Genomic DNA, 22,665 nt, shown 5'->3' on the forward strand with positions numbered 1-22,665 from the left:
CAATCAGACAACCTAAAAAACTAATGCTAACACTTTTAATGCAATCAAATCAACCAGCTCTCCACCACTCCATTGCAAAATAACAAAAATAACCAAATTTAGATAAATCAACCATTGGATTTGCACTCCACTGAATAAAGTGAGACTACAAGGGAACCTAAGCTAAAGCACCATCTCCCGCCAGAGTACCAAAAATATCCTTGCACAAAGGAATGAAGGAAAGAATACAAGGGTTGAGTATAAGGCTTGCCTCTAACTGCCCATGTGACAACCCGTCACTCCTATGGTGCCTTACAAGAGTGCATAGGGGGAGCAAAGAGACAAGGAGATATGAAAGAGCTCACATCAATCTCAATGCCAATGGTGCTTGCAAGGTGGGAAAGACAATGCTTGAGCTATCTGAGAAAGAGATAGAGAGACAGAGAGTGTAAACACCAAAAAACACATTAAAGCATACATCAAAAAACACATTAAAGCATACATTCCCAATCCACAAGCATGCATCAGAGAACCACAAGACCAAGAAGACTTTAAGACTCAATTGTGATTAATGAGATTTTCCTACTCATTGAAAATATCGTATATACATGGTTTCATATTTATATTGTCTAGTCGCAAATAGAATGTCCAACGAATCCAAAAAATCAATGACACTAACCTAAGCTTTATGTATATATAAAAACCATCTCACAAGTTACGACCTGGCTAGATCCCATAATCATGAAACACTCTAGATCCCATAATCATGAAACACTTAGCACTATTACAAAATTTAAGTGAAGGCATATACAAAGGTCATGTTGACAATATGATTGACAAGCATTAAGAAGGGGCCATTCCAACATCAATGCACAACTAAAATAACTTCCTATATTTCTTCAAATAACTAAGTTGACCATGATCTATGCAATCATCACCTCAATGAAGCATTTGAAGTGGTAGAGGCAACTACTTTTAAAGTGCTTGTGTCACTCTCCTTTGTAGAAGAGTAATAACGGCCTATATATTTTGTAATTATTCCATAGCAAGAAGGCATCATGTAGGGTGTTATAGGAAGATGAGTAGCTTCGACAAGAATACATTTTAAGGTCATATATCACCATCAACTTTTCATACAAGAAATGGAATGTCAAATATCTCGTATTTTTTCACACTTTAAGAGCTTACAAACCTCCTTGAAACTAGAATGCTTGGGTAGTTGTAACTATCATTTTTTTCAATCATAATATTTGTATCGACTTTTGTGACTTCTTACTAACCTTCATCATAGGTAAGCTATATTATTTTAAGAGTATACCAGATTTTTAAAGTTTATTTGGAATAAGATAAGACTGCACTAAGATAAATTGATAGTGACTTGCTCATCAACAGAGGAATGAAGTTGTTATCAAAGTGAACCTATCAAAATCTAGATAGAAATGTGGTAAACAAGGTAGATACTCCATCCATTGAACACATAAAATTTATCATAAACTCTTTGCTGCACGTTGACATAGCACCTAATATCTTGTCATTGATGAAGTTAATCGTTTTAATCACTACTACGATTATCAAGTACAGTGTGTGTGTGCGTGCGCACGTGTGTGAGAGAGAGAGAGAGAGTGAGAGAGAGAGAGAGGGAGAGGGGGAAAAGACCATATACAAGGTATAGTAAAAAGGTGGCACAAGCTTCTCCTTCAAACTATAATCTTAGGGGAACTTGCCATTCTCTCGTTTAGTAGAGTATTTTCACACATGAAATTCGAGGATAATGAATTGTTAAGGGCATTGTTATAGAGCAATATAGTGGGTGGCATGGTAGTAGTCACTTGCATGAAAATTGTTCTAAAGGCATTATGCTTGCTTGTTTGATATTCGTTATGTCAAGTTGTCATTTGATAATGATGATATTTTAGAATCTGCATACATGTAACAAGGTCGCACATTAGTCCTTGACCAAAAACTAACTAATTCATCACGTCAATGTAGTATTAAGATTCTAACCGAAAAAAAACTATGGAAACCCACAAAAAAAAAGGGGGGGGAATATCAAAAGCATCACTTTTTTAATAAGTCTTCTTTGTCTGCTTGATGTTTTGGAGCCTTTTCCTGCATGTTCATCCCCTTTGCCTCTTCATCCAGTGTGGCAAGGTGCTCTTGCTTTTTTACTCCAAGCAAGCCAACACTCCAAACAATTTTGCCAAACTTCTCTCCATAGGCCACAAGCGTAAGCTCTAGAAGAGCTCATTTGTGCCGTGCATCCACAATGTCATCACAAGCTCTAGTGCCTGGGGTACCAAACGCCTTGTTGCACTTCCCCAGAACCACTCTCTCATGTCAAGTTATGGCTATCGAGAGCTTCTTTAGGCATTAATCTTCTTTGGCAAAGGCCCTCCTACCACTTGTGCTTGGTGACTTTCTTCCAGCCATGACTGATTCCACAAATATTTACTACACCAAAAGAAGTCTCACTGAGTCCATTCCTAAGGGCCTCCACAGCAATAGCTAGTGGTGATGCTGTTATCCACAACCTATGATGTTGAAGATCAAATAGTATCAGCAAGGAATCACTGGATTCTTACATGCCCAAGAAAAGCATGGCAGTTCTACAGGCAGGCTAAAAATGCCCTTTGGATGGGCAACTGGCTAGACGTACAAGCTTGAGAAAGACCAAAACAAAGTTGGACAAGGTTGCCTATGGCAAATCCAAGAGAGATGGACAGAGGGAAAAACTCCTACCAAAAACAATAGGTCATTTCTTAGTTGATGCAGTACCATTTTTCTATTGAAAATCTTGGGCTCTACCGCTGGTTGACTTCTTCGTTTAGAGGGCGATCGCATCTTGTATTTCTTCTATTATCAGCTATGACAATAGTTAGCTCTGTGCTCAAACCCTTGAAGCCCATAAGCTTCTGTGTTAGGCTTCAGCATGTTAGATGACTAACAGGGAAAGACAGAGCTACTGGGTGGTCAGTCCTGCATGGGAATGGAGGTCCCATGGAAGAGTACGTGGCTCCACGAGATCTTGTGGGGAATCGACCACGACCTTGCCATCGGCTGGTGGACGCTGGACGTCCTCTACAAGCTCGTCTTCAACATCAACCCCTTCAAAAGCCTCAGCAAAAAAACCTTCTTCAACATACCCTGTAAAGAGCCAACCTAGATCATTATATCGATGATAGTGATCAGAATGATGGCCAATAAATTAGAGAGCAGCCCCATAGTTGAGCCAAAACTGTAGAGATCCAATCTAGATCATTATATCGATGATAGTGATCAGCATGATCACCATAAAATTAGAGAGCAGCCCCATAGTTGAGCTTCTGGCTGCTAGAATGCCATGAACAAGGGGCCGTCAAGAAGCGGTGCAGGATTGGTGTGTAGCTGTTCTTATGGGCCTACACAAAACCGGTTGTAGGCAGTGCCTTCACTGTCCATTGCAGATAGAACTGCATGCCTACAGCTCATTTTAGCATTGACTCCACTGCCCAAGCGCTTTTTAGCAATAAACATGGGCATGCAGAGTCTTAAGGGTATGGCAGTTCTATTAACTGTTCCAGTGTACATCAGATTAGCTTCCCTTCTGCCTTGGAGGAGTTGCTTTACATGGAACCACACCCTCCGACAACTTCCTAAAAAGTCAGTAAGATAATAAGCTCTAGAATAGCATTGGAACCTGGTTCTAGGAAAATCAATACGTGCTTCCTTACTTTCCAGCAAGAATATGCAACAATCAGCTGAGCACACCTCCTCTCCGAAATTCCAGGATCCAAGGCTCTTGCGGTTGCTGTTTATAGTTAAAGCCCAAAAGGGTACGCCATCACACGCTCGGAAGACAAGAGCACATATCTGGTTCCCGTAACTACAGCCTTGTCTCTGCCGACGCATACCGAAAGATAAAGAGAGCCCTTTACCTTGCCGGAGTGCTGCCTTAACTGATAGGTAAAATCTCTTTAGGTTTGATTGTTGCAGAATGTCCGAGAGGGGTATGATGGCCACTCCGACAAACAGACAAACCATTGCCTAAGATGGAAAACCACAAACCTGTTGCCAAAGATGAAGCTCCAGTTCCATCCTTCTCTCCAAACATGCATGTATCACAGTGAGGAGTTCTGATAGATGGTTTACTGAGATAATACCCAATGCGAATCTTGTCACAAGGTTTCAAGATGACTATCTTCCATTCCAATCAAAAATCATGTCATTAGAAACCTTCAGAAATGTCTTGCACCGTGCCAAGCCTCGAAAGAGGTATAATCGTGTAATTTTCACCATTTCCTAACTCATCCCATCAAGTCAGAAGTGGTCGTGTAATTTTCACCATTTCCTAACTCATCCCATCGAGTCAGAAGTGGCCTACTTAGAGCTTCAAGTCTATAGGCTATTAATGAGGAATAATGTCCAAGCCTCAATAAACATGCATAATATAGCTGGCAGTAGCCTGGCAATTGTAACATGCAGAAGCTTACAGACAGGATAGAAACTACAGCCTGAAGATGCCCGATCTTGACCTTCAAGTTCACTTTGTCTAATGGAAGGGCAGCTATAACACAGAAATCTTATCAATCGTGAAAATTGATTTAACAAAATAAGCATGCCAAATGAGAGAGAGAGAGAGAGAGAGAGAGAGAGAGAGAGAGATAACTACTCTGCACAATACACCACACTAGGGGCCAGAAGATGGGATAACCCCCTACCCCCCCCCCTCCCTTTTTATGGTTAGATTACCAAAAAGGAGTTTGATTCACATACAACTTGCCCAGGGATTCTCCACTAGCTAGCACCTCCTTCTTCCAATACAATATGAAAACAAAAACAAAGCATATGCTGAATTTGATGTCCCTTCTCAGCACAAGAGAGCATTCCCGGCATAAAGCACATGTAGGAAAACCATGGACAGCCCATAGCACTCCCACATCAGCCCAAGACAGCCCTGCATCTCCATCTTCCACCTGTCTGGCTCATAGAGCAAGTCGACTAGCTTTGAAGGGCTGTTTACAGCACTTGATCAGCTCTTAGAAGCCACAGAAGAAGTCGGCTCATAGAGCCAGTCGACCAGCTTTGAAGGGCTGTTTACAGCACTTGATCAGCTCTCAAAGGCCACAAAAGAAGTCGACTAGCAACAATTCACAAGCCTGAAGGTGTCATGTGCAAGAATTGCCATGGACATTCTCTGGGGCTAGTCCAGAAGGGGCAGCCAAGAAAAAGATCATTAGAACCAAGACTTGGGAGCATAAAGTGCAAAAGTGGCTAGTGTGGACTAGGAGAAGGGGACAAGGAAGGTCAGTCGGCTGCATGAAAAGGACTGTCGACTGTAGGTGCTTCATCATATGTGGCATTTATGACCAAGTCGGCTGGCCGACCAGCAGTCGGCCAGCACTCCAAGAGTCCAAGGGCCTATAAATAGGCATTTTTGCTCAATGTTTGAGTCATTCAACTCCTTTTGAGTTGGATCCTTAGAGTAGGACAGTTTTTGGTGTATTCCACCTTTTATACAAGGCAGCCTAGGGCTGTAGACTGGGTACTTTTTTGTACCATATGAATATACTGAAATTCCAGCTCTCTCTCTCTCTCTCTCTCTACTCTCCCTTCTGTCTGCATTTTTGCATCAGCATGTTCTCAGTGGTGTTTAGGGCTGAAAGAAAACCCCCAGAGCTTCCGCGTGTTACAGAAGGTCTCCGATCAATAGAGGATGTCTCCCACACAAATCGGCCAGCACTTATCCACCTCCAGATGCCCTGGCCAGCAGCTTATTAGGGCTGAATACAGTCGGCCAGCAGCAAAACAACCTCCAAAATGAGTCGCCCAGCCTTGGCCTCGCACCTGGATGAATCCTATCGCGGTAGATGGCAATAGAGGCTCTAGAAACAGGCCGACCAGCTCTCCCATGCACCCAAAAAGCATGCGCATGAGCGAACTCGAGTCCTCCTCGAGTAATAGAGCTCCTCCGCTGAAAATAGCTCAGTCGTGTGCTTTTTTGGTCTGGAAGGAGGCGCCTACAAGCAATTGGCTCAAAAACAGGTCCAGTGCCCGCCTTTTGGTTGCCACAAGTATTAAAATAGTCCAACCTAGTGTGAATATCTTATAAGTTGTCCGATCACTTGTGGACCTGCACCCATAATTATTAGTATGTGAAATCATAAAGCTATAAATTGGATTATCAGGGACACTTACCACCTGCAAAACACATGTAGACCACCTGTCAGTCCCAAACAAGTGTGCACATACATGTCCATAGGGTGCCCAGGCGTCCCCGTCATAGCCTCTCACATGTCCTTGTCAGCTACCTTTTTCTACTTAGCTTGAGATCTTCCTATGGCTGTCCGAAACTGTGCAAACGGAGTATCCAAATCTGGGACATATTCATAAGATAGATGGTAGCACCACCTTGCCATAAACTATCTCAAACGTTGAAGAATGTGTAATATTATTGTATGCAAACTCAACCAATAGCTCGGTGCATGCTCATGAAGTCACCATCTCCTTGCTGTACGCTGTTTCGGTCAGCTATGACGTCAATCTGCCCACGTACGCCGCCATTCTTACTCTCTTCATAGCCTAAGGCTTTAAGCCTTAGTATTATTTCAATTAGATTTTATGCCTTTAGCCCTCATTCCCACCATAGAGCACAAACTTGAAGACGCCAAATGCACCGCTCCTAAATAAAGCTTGTAGTGCCATATACCTCATACCGTTCAGCAAGTTTGACTGGAATAAGCTCATCCATCATCTCACCTATGTCACACTTCCCTTCTCAAAGCCTCCATTGCCATTGCTTGAGTTGTGTCCAGGGCCACAAGTAAAAAAGAGATTGCATTTTTGTCATCACTTCCCATGGCACAAGACTAAAAAACTAAAAAATACAAACAAGCATGCTAAATATGTACAAATCAGAATGCCAATACAAGCATTCAACTCACACACGATCCTCTACCCTACACCTATTTTAAACTAACTACACAAAGACAGAAAGCAACACATTCGAGGTAGCAAAAGCCTGATATGTCCGCTTCAGCCCCTCCTGTACATGCCTTTGGGGTTTCCAAAAAACTGCTCACACCAGCAGATGGACTTCAGTACATATGCACAGGGATTGATTGGTTACACCAAGTGGGAAAGAGGCCCTTTATACACCTGAGCCTATCTCTTCAAAACACAATACCACCCTCAACAGCAAAGAAATCTACTTGGCTCCGAAATCCCACACCAGTGTGCAGTGAACTCCTGAACATCAAAGTAATCTACTTGGCTCCGAATTCCCACACCAATGTAGTGTGCAGTGAACTCCTTTCACCCCAACAATAGACTGTGAATACATCACGTCCCAAAAACTCAAACAATGAATTTGGAACACATCTATTCATAGCTTCTGCTACACCAAGCAATGAATATGGAACACAACCGATCCATAGCTATCAAAATTGACCTTTACCTGCCACATTGTTCATGCTTGGAACTCCGACTCACGCTTCCCATGCACTAGAAATGAGGAGCTGCTAATAGCCCCCTCTCGCCCACAAGCCTCCTCTAGTTGGAAGCACACAGCAGGAAACTATCTTAATAACTAGAGAAGAACACCATCCAGGTCCTCCCGAGGCGAAAGTGCCCTGGGAGCCCTAGATGAGTCACTAGAAGCATCTAAATCAATGTCATGTGTCCTGTCTATGCCCTTCTTCTAGGATGAAGACTTGCCCTTGCCCTTGTCCTTCTTGGACAAGCATTCCTTAGACAAATGTAACAACTCCGAATCTTCTTCTGCATTGATGCTAAGCATGGTCCGGATCAAGAGACAACCTTTTTAACTTACCCTGTGTCATGAGGACTGGTTCCCCTTCAAATAGGAGGGAGCTTAGGTCATCAAAATCTAAAATATTGGTAGTGACCTAGCATCACAAAGCTCTAGTGACCATATGTGTCCCATCAAGCTTGTCCTCCTTTATCATACATGGGAGAGCCATATCCACAGCAAAAGAAACACCATTGCTACAAGAAAACCGATTAAAAACCTCAAATCTCAACACTCCAAGCACATCCAACAAATAAAAGCACGAGGACCAATGAGCCCCCTCGGAAAACTGAGGAAAGAAAGGGCTGGACAGCAGCAAAACACACAACATCTCCGGGAAACACCCAACGAGAAGGGAGGAAACCCGGGGAAGAAGAGGAATTGTCGAAGCTCCTTGTTGGTCTCCACCACACGCGAAGAAATCACATTTCACTGCTGTCCAAACTGTTAAAACAGCCCACCGATCACCAACGCAGTCTCCCCCCCTAGATAGCACCTGGACTCCACGAGGAAAACGCAGGGCAGAAGCACCGGAAGAGAAAATGCTTGATGAAGAAAGGGCAATACCCAAACACCACCAGCCACTGCAAAACTGCTCAAAGAAGCAAAAACGCAGCCCACCAAGGTTGCACCGTGATGCCTTGCAGATGATGCAGGGGCAGGAGCACCGCAAGATGAAAACACTGATGAGAAGAGGGCACAGGAGAAGAAAACGCTGCCACCAATGAAAAAAAAACACAGCAGCACTTCTTGCTCCAAGAAAACGGAGGGAAGAGGTCGCCTAGAGGTGGAGAGCCAGGACCTAGACGTATGATACCATGTTAAAGTATGCACAGGCAGAAGCGATCACAAGAGACACTAGAGAGACTCAGAGAGAGGGAGAGAGTAGGCAATGATCAAGTTCTATTATCATAGTGTCATGTGCACGCCCGTGCCATGGCTGATCTCTAGCATGAACAGTCTTAATCCTTGACTTATCATCAGTTAAGTCAATTATAGCAACATTACCATCATTAGCAGTAGCAACAGCATAATCAGGGCAGTAGCATCAACAGCTTTACCATCATCATCAACATCATATTCAGCAGCATCCACATCATGGGAGGTCTCAAGGGCCTGTCAACTGGCAACAGGACCATGTACGACAGGCGGCTAAGGGCTAGAAGGTGGGCAACAAGTGTGGCAGGACCAGCACACAAAAGCGCAGCTTTTTCTCAATATTAATTCAGGGTTCATGTCCACAGCAAGCCGACACATATATATAATATACTTTCATAAGGTCAGAAAAATCTGAACTTACTAATTGAGAGATTTGAGAAAGAAATAATAGTGAAGGACATAGACAAAAACAAAGCATTTGAAAGATCAAAAATAAATAAACTAAAAAACCTAGCTACTAAGGAGAGGAAATCAAAAGACAATATCAAACGAAGACAATAAAAGCATCACCCCTCCTACTTGTATTGGTTATGCTCATTGTAGCTGAGCTTACCACCTAGTTTACAGTAAGTTTTGACGCATTTGTGGACTTCTTGGAGCCAGAGACCAACTGTGGGGTTTGAAGAACTTGGGACATCCTAGGGTGTCTTCGTGGGAGCATGGCTCACCACGGACGCAATCAAGGCTGGTGGTGTGATTTGGGCAAGGGTTTTCTTTCGAGTCTGGGCCAAGGTTTCTTCGGGCACACCCGAGAAGTATGCCCTATTGTGTGACGATAAAAGCATCGCCCCTCCTTGTATTGGTTCTGCTCATCCTGGCTGAGCTTATTGTTGGAGGTGGCAATTCTCATAGCTACTCTCCGGTTATCGCATGACTAGAAGTTGTGGTGGATTATCCCATACACAAGAGCATGGGAAGTCAAAGAGCCATATATAGGGTGTGGTGACAGCTTGTCATTTTCTTTTGGAGGGGGAGAGGGGGGGGGGGGGGGGGGGGAGCAGCGGCTAGGAGATGGGAGCCCAACCACCGACATTGCTCAATGCCCTAGGGTGGTGTGCGTGCTGTTGTTGCGTGACTTTGACATGGTATCAGAGCTCGGCTTGTGTGGTCTTGGGCGGTCCTAACCTCTGTTTGATCGAGGTGCTCGAATTGAAGGAGGGTGTTGGAGGTGACAATTCTTGTAGCTACTCTCGGGTTATCGCATGACTAGAAGTTGTTGTGGATTATCCCATATGCAAGAGCATGGGAAGTCGAAGAGCCATATGTAGGGTGTGGTGGCACCTTGTCATAGATATCTTCTTCGGCCGGGTTTTTGGGGGGGAGCAGCAACTGGGAGATGGGAGCCCAGCCACCGATGTTGCTCAATGCCGAGTTTTTGGGGGGGAAGCAATGGCTGGGAGATGGGAACCCAGCCACCGATGTTACTCAGTGCCCTAGGGTCGTGTGTGTGCTGCTACTGCATGACTTTGACATGGTATCAGAGCTCGGCCTGTGTGGTCTTGGGCGGTCCTAACCTCTGTTTGATCGAGGTGCTCGAATTGAAGGAGGGTGTTGGAGGTGGCAACTCTCGTAGCTACTCTGGGGTTATCGCATGACTAGAAGTTGTGGTGGATTATCCCATATGCAAGAGCATGGGAAGTTGAAGAGCCATATATAGGGTGTGGTGGCACCTTGTCATAGATATCTCCTTCGGTCGGGTTTTTGGGGGGAAGCAACAGCTGGGAGATGGGAGCCCAGCCACCGATGTTGCTCAATGCCCTAGGGTGGTGTGCGTGCTGCTACTGCATGACTTTGACACTTACCACATATCTTGCCTACTTGAGCTTTCCGTTCTAGAGCAAGTTTTGGCACATTTGTGGAGTTCTTGGAGCCACATGCTCCCGTGCTCTATCCTAATGAAGACCCCGTTTGGTTCTGGCCCTTGCTGCCGACAAGAGCTGCCTTGGGTGATGTGGGCTAGGAGGACACTTACCACATATCTTGCCTACTTGAGCTTTCCGTTCTAGAGCAAGTTTTGGCACATTTGTGGAGTTCTTGGAGCCACATGCTCCCGTGCTCTATCCTAATGAAGACCCCGTTTGGTTCTGGCCCTTGCTGCCGACAAGAGCTGCCTTGGGTGATGTGGGCTAGGAGGACACTTACCACATATCTTGCCTACTTGAGCTTTCCGTTCTAGAGCAAGTTTTGGCACATTTGTGAAGTTCTTGGAGCCACATGCTCCCGTGCTCTATCCTAATGAAGACCCCGTTTGGTTCTGGCCCTTGCTGCCGACAAGAGCTGCCTTGGGTGATGTGGGCTAGGAGGTCTTGAGCATCCACCGTTGTACTTCATCTCGGCACTTTGCGCGAGCGCTAGTGCTTGCTCGAAGGTCACATACGCACATCCCATTGGATTTGCATGTCTAAACCATAGAGGAATTGCCCTTTCTTGTTGTCTTTTAATTTTTGCAACTGTAAAGCCAAGTGAGTGACTTTATTAGCAAATTGGAGGACTCGTTGCATGTTTTGGGACAATCCCCTCCTATACTCATCTTCAAGCCGCTCAAGGTAGTGAGGCGGTATAAACCACTTCTTGAGTGACAAAGTGGTGCAACAACCCCAAAGTGGGAATTTGCATGGGCCCAATGTGTCCACCAAGATATAGCTTCCCCTTTCCACATCTAACTTCCAACCAACAACAAAATAAGCCTCAAACTGATGAATCCATGAGTACAAAGATGTGGGGTCGAGTTTACCATTTCCCACATACCAAAGGTATGCTTGCAAATAGGATTCTGTCTCCCTAAGCTGGTGTCCCAAGCAACGCCCAATACACCTCTACAACATTCCAGAGGTTGACTCACAGTACGGACCGGCACTGCTCTATGTGCAAAACACTACACCTGGCCATGACCATGTATAGAACTTGTACACCTAATTATGACTCTCTAGTGGACTCTTGGCTGACTCGTCCCGAACAAGGGCTCATAAAGGGCCAAAAACCACAACACAAAGAGCTGTGTAGCTACACAAATCTGTTGACCGGGATGGGCATGGTAGAGGTCGACACTGAATTTTCTAAGTCCCACCTAAAGCCATCATAATAGTCTTCGTCCATCCAAGCCGTCCGTCCAAGCGGTGGTTAAATGCAAGAGTGCCATGGTAAGGTTCGGCAAGTAATGGACAAGGAAGAACTTGGTTACTTTGACCACCTTCATCTTACACAAGAGGTCCGACCAGCTGCCGTCTTGGAAGTTCTTGTCTTGGATGGTGTCCGTGTAGAAGAACTCCAAGCGGATGCACGTGATAGAGCCCTCTATGTCGAGGATGGGGAGCTTGGACTCTAGCATGCCCGTCCTTAGCAGCATGCTCTCCAGCACAATGCAAAAGTACTCTTTGACGGCCTTGCGTGGCTGGCGTAATTCCTTTGTGTGAGCACCAGTGCCGCAGAAGTAGCTAAGGTAGCCACTCCAAGCAGGTGGTCCGCCAGCCACAAAAAGTTGATTCTGTGCTGCTCCAAAGTTGATACGCAGTAGAAAACCTGCCGGATTGAGAGAGAGAGAGAGAGAGAGAGAGAGAGAGAGAGAGAGAGAGCCACCGTAAAGAAGAAAGATAGAATAGAGATGGTATAAGTTGCCGACTTGAGATAGACCGGGTTGAAGGGGATGAGAGCTCCCCGTCATCGCTGCTTCCCTACCTACTATACAAAGAAGCTGCAAGCGCTGTTCTACTGCTTCGGACCCATGGATGATGTAAGAAGCGCAATCTGCAAAGCCTTCAAGGACAAAGACCCCGTGCTGATTTTTTTTAGAAATTGTCCCATAACAATGGCTAAAGTAGATGGCAGCATTCATATTTTTCCTCTATGCTGCCTACGTAAAAAGTTGTTATGCTGCTGCTTAAGTAATCAATAATAAGGTGTTTTGAAAGAGATAACCTTTGTACTATGAAAGATCAAACTTGCTACCTTGTTGGGAAAGTAAGTTTCATTTTCTTCAAGTTTGCACGTAGCTCATACTCAACCGGGAGTACAACCCGTGATAAGTATATAGATCTTACGCCCCCTATGCATTGATTTATGTTTCCTTAGATTTCTCATGTCCCCCAAAGCACCATGTTGTATCCTTCGCCTACAGTGGGTGCCTATACAATTGTTATCCTCTTTTAGCATTGCCATCAACAATCCCCTTTACACAGCTGAAATGCCAGGTCTTTCTTTGTTTTGTATCACCGAGCATTGGGTAGCAAATGCAGGACGACTTCCAAGTAAGTGGGAGGGCCTTAGATGGAAAGATAGATCGTTCTCCCAGAAAGTGGGAGGGCCTTAGATGGAAAGATAGATTGTTCTCCCATACAGTTGGTAAGATGCTCTGAAAGATTGAAAATGGCCTAGTCAACGAGCACTAACAAAGGATGGCTCTCTTGGCGAGTCTATATGGTGGTCACTTGCATGAGACAAATGGTGGAAACCCTTTGGCACTTAGCAATGCAAACAAAGCCCGAAAGCTCCACAAAAACAGTATAAGGCGGTAGGAGGATGGCGGTAGGAGGATATATGAGATGAACATCTCAAGTGGATGGACTACGGAGAGTCGGAGACACAGCCAACAGGTATAATGTGAGCTTCCGAGAGTATGCTTTCCTGACAAGCGTTACGGATCCAGTGTAGGAGAATTGGCCTTTATCTGTACTTGCATAATTGGCCTAATGCCAGCCATTGGTCAACCTAAAAACTAGAGATGGGCTCTTATAGAGTTTGCAGGCGATGCTAAGCGTTACGGATCCAGTGTTGGAGAATTGGCCTTTATCTGTACTTGCATAATTGGCCTAATGCCAGCCATTGGTCAACCTAAAAACTAGAGATGGGCTCTTATAGAGTTTGCAGGTGATGCTAAGTGGATTCAAAAAATGGCTTTGAAATGGAAAACAAAAGATCCAGAGAGCACATGGAGGAACGCACCATTACAGTAAGGAAAGCCACACACTCAGAGCGGTTAAATCTATTAATTTGAAGAGTGTTGCATGATAAACTCTCACCAAGGTACAGCATAGGGAAATGGGCAAAGATAAATCCAATGCTTTTGTAAAAAGGCCCCAGAAGACATTTTCCATCTGTTTTGGAATCGTGAAAAGATTAGCCAGCTTTGGAGAGGCATCAAGAGGTGGCTTAGAGCTGCTGGGACACAAGATATGATACTAAAGCATGCTTTGCTAGGAGACACAAGTAAACTGAATCTGATCTAACGTAAGTCTAGCAATGGATTAGAGTTAGCGTTATCTGGGGATTACAAACAATTTGGTGTTCTAAGAGCAAACCCAAGTGGCAATGTGAGGCAAAAACTGCCGTAGAAAACATTCAATTCCCAAGTTCGAGGAAAATACCAGAGCTGCATCTCAAAACAGCTGCATGTTTAGGAACACCAGAAATTCGCTGGTGAGAGCTGCTAGGCCTCAGTCTCAAATCTGAAATGTACATAGGCTTACAGCCCTAAGTGATGTATCATTCTTCATTTGTAATGGATCTCTACGTCTAGATGCAGGATACTTCGAAGACACATTCAGAGATAGAGACATTGTCTTCTATACGGAGACCCATCAGTGTGCAGGGAGTCGCCTCCCGACAGTGCGCGGATATACATGGGAGTCGGTTTATCACCCCCACCCACGTACACCAGGTAGTACTAGAGGATCAGGCGAAGTGGCTGTGTTATTTAGAGAGGAGCTTCGGGATATGGTTCATGTAGTACATAGAGACGCAGATGCACGATATATGTGGATTAGAGTTCGTACAGAGAAGCTACAGTACATATACATTGCCGTATGCTATTTTCCTCCTGCCTACTCAAGATATGCACAGCAGCGTGAGTCACCTTATTTGCCATTGTATGAAGACATCATACGCTTTGCTAACTTGGGAGACATTCTTTTGGTGGAGGACTTCAATGCTCGTACGGGCAATGAGCAATCAACACTTTATGACACAGAGGAGCCTTTATATAGAGAGCTTGAAGCGGATGAAGTGGGCATACAGAGGACATCACACACCTCTTGGCTTTGGGGAGTGCTCATGGGTTGCTTATTTATAATGGTTTGTCATGATGACCCAGTTCGGGTGCTTTTACATGCTGGAATAACAAGAAGGGCGCTAGTACGACAGGCCGATTGGGATGGCGGCAGATCATGCATACTTATGCTTCACAGTGGTATGCAGGAACCAAAGACGGTTATCGCCATTACCTCTCTCTCGCCACCCTAGATACCATTTTACACGAGAGACTGCTGGAGTTTATTGCAGTGCAGTCTACAATGGCCTTTTCACTCTTGACCCAAATAACCCTTTAGAGGAGCTTACGAGAGGCTTTACAGAGACGTACTACATACCTCGGCAGCATATGCTTTCCCATATACTATAGCTGCCTCTAAGCCCTTGAGCAGTACTATTCCGCAGAATAGCTGGTATGATGACGAATGCCGAGAGACCCAAACTCAGCTAAAGCAAGATGTCGCCCTTGGGGCACGTACACAGACAGGCCAGGACGCTCTTCCGACGCTTTGTGCGAAAGAAGAAGCGGGGTTACCTAGCAAAGCTCACGGCAGAGTTGTACCAATTATTCTCGAGTCAGGACAGTAAGAGGGCTTCGAAAATGTTCCAGGAGAGGCAGCCACCTACCCCGATCACGGGACCTGAGACTTGGCACGAGTATGCGATGTCCCTATATGATGTACCTGGACAGCCTCTCCCATTCCGTGCCCGCCCTCACCTCGACCGGATCATTGCGTTTTCTTCACTTTGCGGATGGTGCTAGATGCGATTGATAGACTACACATAGGGAGGGCGCAAGATCATGAAGGTCTAGCAGCTGAACATTTCTCATATGCACGGGATACTCTGGCACCGATCCTTGTACACATGTTTAATAGAGCTACATGTGAAGGTTTCCCAGCTAGTTGGACAGATAACACTATTGTGCCGTTGCTTAAGAGCAGGGATCCCATGATGCCCAATAACTATCGTACGATCGTGATTGGCCATTATCTGGCTAAGATATACGGATCCATCTTGGAGCATGAGATGAGTCGGTGGGCAGAGGCAGGGACATGCAGCAACTGGACAGGCTGGTTTTAGGAGGGGATACACCACACATACTCACCCTCAGAGCTCTCATTGAGGAGGGACGAGCACAAGGACGGAGGATGTATTGTTGTTTTGTGGACTTCCACAAAGCATTTGATACAGTACCACGTGCCAGGCTTATGAGGAGACTACAGGATATTGGTGTCGTTGAGGAGATGCAGTGGGGAGTATACACTTTGTATGAGTCAGTGAGGCAGAGTATGTGCCCCAGGGGGCTTGTCGGATGCAGTGAACACAGTGAACAGCAGTGAACAGTACTATTGGGGTGAAGCAGGGCTGCCCGCTTTCACCCAAGCTCTTTGGGCTATACATTGATGAGGTCTCAGACTATGTGGATAGATTGGGTGGCCTAGGGGCGAGCCTAGCTGGGGTGTTGATACCCATCCTACTATATGCAGATGACATTGTGCTTATCTTAGACACTCCTGAGGGACTACAGATGTCAGAGACACTTGGATGCATTGCAGTCTTTTTGTGTGGACAAAGATCTTACAGTGAACCTTGGTAAAACCAGGTTATGACATTTAATACCACACAAGCATGGGTGACTAGAAAACAGACGCAGTTTACGTTTAGAGGAGAGCCAGTCGAGTATGTCAGATCCTATGTGTACCTAGGGGTGCCGCAGTTTTTTATGAGGGAGGTAGCAGAGGCTAGACTAGCACAAGGATTTGCAGCTTTGGGGGCACTTGAGAGACAATGTGCAGACATACAGTTTCAAGAGCCATGCACGAAACTATGGCTATTTGACACTCTGGTTACATCGACACTTCTCTATGGAGCAGAGATATGGGGGCCTAGTCTTTTCCATAAGAGGAGGGAGCCATTGGCAGGACAGGACGGACCAGAGAGAGACTATTACGATGGATGGCAGCATATGGAGAGGCCATTAGTGATGATGATTGCACGCATGATTCGGAGCCAGTCATCTGTACCACATGAGATCATCAAGGCAAAGATGGGGGCTGCCCCAGTGGTTACTGAGGCTTTGTTCCGTGTAATTACTTTTCTCCATAGAATATGGGAGCTCCCTCGGCAAAAATACCCTCGCCTAGCACTCACTTCCTCCAAACAGCTTGCAGATGAGGGAGACACCCAGTGTTGGTATGCCCAGATGCGCACATGGCTGGCCTTGCATGGCATGAGTATTGATGCACTCCCGCCTTTTGCTTACAGCCTGGACTGCCCGTTCTTAGATCTCAGCCATTCAGAGGTGAATCGGGTGATACAAAGAGGACATGGGTCAGGCCCCCACAGCCGTTGGGCACGAAAATGGCACACTACCATAGTCATTTTCTACACCTCTCTTCGGACAAGTTTATTATTCGTCATGCTTACATGGACACACACCTCACATAGTATTCAGAGTGCTATTGGACAGATTCGCACCTCTTCACACCGGCTGAGGATAGAGACAGGTCGATATGAGGATATATCACTAGAGGACCGCATATGCCAGCTTTGCCATCAGGATGTGGAGTCGGAGGAACACTATATATGTCATTGTACGGTCTACTATGAGATCCGAGGGAGGTACCACTGCCTGTTCCATGAAGGCTTTGGACCTTTGCGTCGGATCATGGACTTTGAGGACCAAAGGTGCTTAGGTGTCATGTGCAAGCATTGTCATGGACATTCTCTGGAGCTACTCCAGAAGGGGCAGCCAAAAAAAAGATCATTAAGACCAGGATTTGGAGCATAAAGTGCAGAAGTGGCAAGTTTGGACTTGGAGAAGGACTGGGTTGCTCTATCGGTTGCATGACAGGGTGCTGTTGGCTGCTTACAGAAGTTGTCGTCTGTACCAGAGGGCAAGGCAGCTGCAAGCGCATCACTACATGGATTTATGAACAGTCGGCTAGCACTCCATTGGTCTAAGGGCCTATAAATAGGCACAGATGCTCATTGTGTTAGTCATTCTCTCCCTTATGGAGTGGGTCAAGAACTAGGACTGTTTTGGTGTACTACACCTTTTCAAGAAGGCAGCCTGTGACTGTAGATGTAGGGTACCTTTTTGTACCATATGAATATACTGAATTTCCAGCTCTCTCTCTCTCTCTACTCTCCCTTCTCTCTACGTTTTCGCATCAGCATGTTCTAGGGCTGAAAAAGACTCCCAGAGCTTCCGCGTGTTACATTGGTATCAAAGCATCAGGCTCAGCAAGGCTATACACTGTTTCAATCCCATATGATGGTGTACATGTCCAAGGTACAGGAAAGTGCACGGGTACGAAGCCCAAGGCAAGGAACACAAGATCGGGAAGAGCTCCCATGAGGTTTGTTGGTGGTGTTCCACAAAGCCAAAGGGGCTGGCAGTCCTATGAGCCAAATAGGTTCTCAGGCAACGGTCCCAAGGGAGGATTATCCTCCAAGGGGTGATGTGAGAGTGCCAGACTCATTTCTCAGGAATGAAGACCAAGATAGTGTTCAGAGTCAGGGCAGGAACGGATTGGGGACTGGATGGAAAAGATGCACAGATCTTATTCAGAGTCAGAGTGGTTTTGGAGACCGGGCGGGGTTTTCAGTGAGAAAAGGGGTTGCCAGAGATGGATGGATGACAGAGGGACTTTGGGAAAAGAATGGGATGATGACAATCATCCAAGAACAGGTTGGAATCCCGTCATCAAGTTTAGCAGAGGGGGATGTCATGTGCAAGCATTGCCATGGATATTCTCTGGAGCTAGTCCAAAAGGGGCAGCCAGAAAAAAGATCATTAAGACCAGGATTTGGAGCATAAAGTGTAGAAGTGGCAAGTTTGGACTTGGAGAAGGACTGGGTTGCTCTGTCGGCTGCATGACAGGGTGCTGTCGGCTGCTTACAGAAGTTGTCGCCTGTACCAGAGGGCAAGGCGGATGCAAGCGCATCACTACATGGATTTATGAACAGTCGGCTGGCCGACCAGCAGTCGGCCAGCACTCCAATGGTCCAAGGGCCTATAAATAGGCACAGATGCTCATTGTGTTAGTCATTCTCTCCCTTATGGAGTGGGTCAAGAACTAGGACTGCTTTGGTGTACTACACCTTTTCAAGAAGGCAGCCTATGGTTGTAGATGTGTGTACCATATGAATATACTGAATTTCAGCTCTCTCTCTCTCTCTCTCTCTCTCTCTCTCTCTCTCTCTCTCTTCTGTCTGCGTTTTTGCATCAGCATGTTCTAAGTGGTGTTTAGGGCTGAAAGAAGACTCCCAGAGCTTCCACGTGTTACATTAGGGCTCTTCATACTTGAGCTTAGACGCCACAGAGAGAGCCTATTGAGGGACAGGAGGGCAAGGGGACCAGAGCCCTCACAGATTTTTTCAAAGCCAGCACTACAACCCCACCAGCCTCTACTCCCCCATCTACAAGCCTACCTGGCAGACCACTCTCCAGAGGAGTCACCCTGGACAGAGCCATTGCCATCTGTAGAGCGAGACGCCCACGACCACGAGGATTGCGTCCACGATTCCCTCACCATCGACAGATTCGAGCCATCATTGCCCGCCACCGGAGGAGCTTACCACGACGATTCAGCAGTTCAGCTTTCAGCTCTTAGCTCTCTTAGGATGTTACTATTTCAATTCTTTCTTTCAGATTTGTTATGATGCGAGTCGAGACATCATCATCATCAGTTGTACCTTGTTTTGGTCTCATGGCCATTTCAGCCTTTAGGAGACGTTAATATATCTTTCTTTCTTCTTTCTTTTCTTTCTCCGTGTTAAAAACAATTCTCTTTAAGTTCGTTTGTTTGATCATTGCAGCCAAGGAAGAACTCCCCTTAAAAAGAAAATGCTACTTGACACACTCCAATGTGAATACCCAAAAGAAGACTAAACCTCACAATTTCATAGATAAGTTCGTTTGTTTGATCATTGCAGCCAAGGAAGAACTCCCCTTAAAAAGAAAATGCTACTTGACACACTCCAATGTGAATACCCAAAAGAAGACTAAACCTCACAATTTCATAGATATCTCAAACGACCATACATCAAGAAAAAGAACAGGACTTAAAACAAGATACAAACCATGTACATTTCAAAAGGCTAAAAGATTCAGAAAAGTGTTCCTCTCCCAAAGAGTAAACAAAAAAAATAATCACCTTAAACAATCAAAACTTCATGTGAGAGATCATGGCCATGAGGTGAACTCCAACACTTTCAAAACAATTTCCCAGCCTGTAGGAACCTGCGAAAGAAAGAGCACCACATTCAGGGCATTCAATCCAATGTGCAGACTTCTTGCTGTCTCGTTGCCTTTCTGCATAGCTGGAACAAGGGCTGCAGCAAAGGCCCATAGAACCGTTATACCTGCACAACATCAAACTTTATGGTATTATTTCAAGAGATTGGAGAAATATATACCAATGGAAAGTTCAGGTTCTGAACTTCATACCTACATGCTATCCCCATTCATGTCATGGCACCAATGTTTGAGTCCATGTTCATATAGAGGGATATGAACACCTCGGTGAACATATCTTCATAGACAAAACACCACACTAAGATTCTATCACTTAAGGCTGACTCCACCTTGATGAAGTCTAGCACTACTAAAGAGTAAGCTCAATGCAAATGGCATGCTCCACTACTTCCCAAAAGCATCCAGAATTCATGCAGGAGACACGTCTGCCTGATGTGCACACATATACTGACAAGCTGCATCTCTGTGCGCACACAGCCCTGATAAGGCTTACACTAAGCTGGCATGGCCAATCCCTTACGGGTATTGAAGACAAGATAATGCAAAGACATACCTGCACCAGCAAACAGATGGGGACCAGGAAACAGCTTTCCGGTCCTGAACCATGTGTTGACGCATCCCCCTACAGCTTCAAACACACCAAACGCGAGGAGCATGGATCCTGCATTATAATGCCTGTCCCTAAACCCTCCTTTCATAAGCTCTTTCCTAACCTGTAAAATCAAGAAGCTTTTTCACAATAACACAATGGTACAGCAACCACACAGAACTACACAAGCAGATGGCTGTGTGAACTACGTAGGCAGATGGAGATGACACTGGCAAATGACATCGGATCTTGATGTGAGAGAAAAATTACAGATGTAGCAAGGACTAACCTCTGTCAGGTCCTTGATTTTCAGTTCAGCTGGAGATGGTGCTGCACCTTCTTCAGCTGGCTTTAGATCCTTCTTCAGCAAGTTGATCTCATCCTGAATTATCCGTACCCTTCTCCATTGCCATCCAAGATACCCTGCCCAAAGTGTGTACAGTAGCAGCCCTCCCATCACTAAAGGGTGTACCAATGACGCAGCTCTCCCTTCTAAAAAGCTAAATTCCCCTCCTATAGCCCATGCTTCCTGCACGATAAACAGAAAAGAACAAGCTAAAAAAAATTAACTGGGTTTTGCGATATCAAACTTTGCTTCAGAACTGAGGGTTTGGTGCAGGTAAAGGCCTAGAAATTAGGGTCAGCATAGGCAAAAGCTAAGCAGGGCAAATGTAGGTAATTCGGGTCAAAAATGGGTGCAATCCCAGTAGGCATGAACAGTAAGTTTAGGTTGTCGGATTTGAAGTAAGTGCAGACGATGGCCATGGGGAATAAATGCAGGAGGTTAGAGAAGGCCATGGAGAGTAAATGCAGGTAATTAGGATTAGAAATAGGATGTACGTGATCCCTATGCAGAGTAATCACACATGATAAGGCTTAGGGTAGGGTGCAAATGATGGCAATGCCGGTATTAGGGAAGGAAGTAGATCTTATGCAGAGTCACAGCAGATGAGTAAAACGGCTAGGGTTGGGTGCAAGTGTTTAGAGTGCATGTAGGAAATGTCCATCGGTAGGAAACATAAAGAGTTACAGAAGGAATTAGGGTAAGAACGTAGTAGATGGCGATACCTGGGTGTCTAGCAGAGCAGGTGAGAGGGCAGCTGCAATGGCCAGGAGGGAGTTTAGAGGGAGGGGAGCTGGGGATGGAGGAGGGGCTAGGGTTAGGGTTAGGGAACCGTTTTCTGAGTAGGAGGAGGAAGGAGAAGAAGAAGAAGAAGAAGAGGCCCGAAGTGCTGCTGCTAGACAGATGCGAGAAGATGAAGAAGGGGAGCGGTAGAGGGGAAGCAGAGGGAGCGGTGTTGCGAGAGGTTTAGCTGCTGAGAGCTGAATAGCCATCGCGCAAAACTTCCTCCTCTCGCGTTGAAGACGGTGTTAGCACCACAAATTGCTCGCGGGCTGTTCTCTTGGCTTCTTCAATTTTGCACCACCAACCTGAATGACACGTGCCAACTTCAAAAGCTATCCACATTGCACAGTCCGCTTGAGAACCTTTCCCAAATTCAGGGGCGCAACTTCGAAGCCTCTTGCACACCACTCTGCCAAAAAAGGCTTAATTTCAGTACCAAATCTTCACCAAAAAGAGTTGTCATGCCAAATGTGTTTTCAGCGTTAATATATATATATATATATATTATAGGGCATCGCCGCAACCTCCACATGGCATTTTTTTTAAGCCCAGTTGGGCCAGCTTTGCACGACCAGCCACATGGCCTACACCGCGCCGCCTCTCCCCACCTCTCCTCTGTCTCCTCTGTCTCCTCTGTAGTTGCGCAGCCACATCTCTAGTCGCAAGTTGCAGGGGGCCACCTCTCCATGTAGAGCCGCCTTTCGTTTCCATTTCCCTCCTGAGTCCTGTGTGTCCGGTTGGTGAGCTTGGCAATTGTAGACGTGCGTCCCTCCTCAGTTTGTGATAATCATGTAGCGACCTTCTCTCTCTCTCTCGCTCTCTTGGAAGCAATGGAAGGTTAGCATCTCCCCTCTCTCTCTCTCTCTCTCTCTCTCTCTCTCTCTATCACCCAAGTGTGGTAGATTGGCTAGTGTAATTGCCCTTGGGATGACATGTACCCACCTGGGTTCAAGTCTCTC

General features: G+C 45.7%; 1 protein-coding gene across 4 annotated transcripts; it reads right to left on the minus strand.

The window, feature by feature from the left end:
- Positions 1–1,622: 1,622 nt before the first annotated feature.
- On the minus strand, positions 1,623–21,971 carry LOC147629856 (uncharacterized). 4 transcript variants are annotated; one of them, XR_015267757.1, is made up of 6 exons: positions 21,649–21,971; positions 20,870–21,109; positions 20,545–20,704; positions 20,188–20,268; positions 19,891–19,976; positions 1,623–1,898 (listed from the first exon to the last, which is right to left on the minus strand). XR_015267757.1 is itself a non-coding variant. In XM_086811389.1 (5 exons), the coding sequence occupies exons 1-4, from the start codon at positions 21,913–21,915 to the stop codon at positions 19,900–19,902; spliced, it is 744 nt and encodes a 247-aa protein (XP_086667515.1). In that variant the 5' UTR covers positions 21,916–21,970; the 3' UTR covers positions 1,623–1,898; positions 19,891–19,899. The 4 variants fall into 4 exon arrangements, 3 of the variants coding, with proteins under 3 accessions (XP_086667515.1, XP_086667514.1, XP_086667516.1); XM_086811389.1 differs by lacking the exon at positions 20,188–20,268 and having other exon boundaries at positions 21,649–21,970; XM_086811388.1 differs by lacking the exon at positions 20,188–20,268 and having other exon boundaries at positions 19,891–20,098; positions 21,649–21,970.
- Positions 21,972–22,665: the final 694 nt, after the last annotated feature.

This window comes from Cibotium barometz, chromosome 17, assembly GCF_041138505.1.
Source record: "Cibotium barometz isolate CiBa-2024 chromosome 17, ASM4113850v1, whole genome shotgun sequence".
Taxonomy (NCBI): domain Eukaryota; kingdom Viridiplantae; phylum Streptophyta; class Polypodiopsida; order Cyatheales; family Cibotiaceae; genus Cibotium; species Cibotium barometz.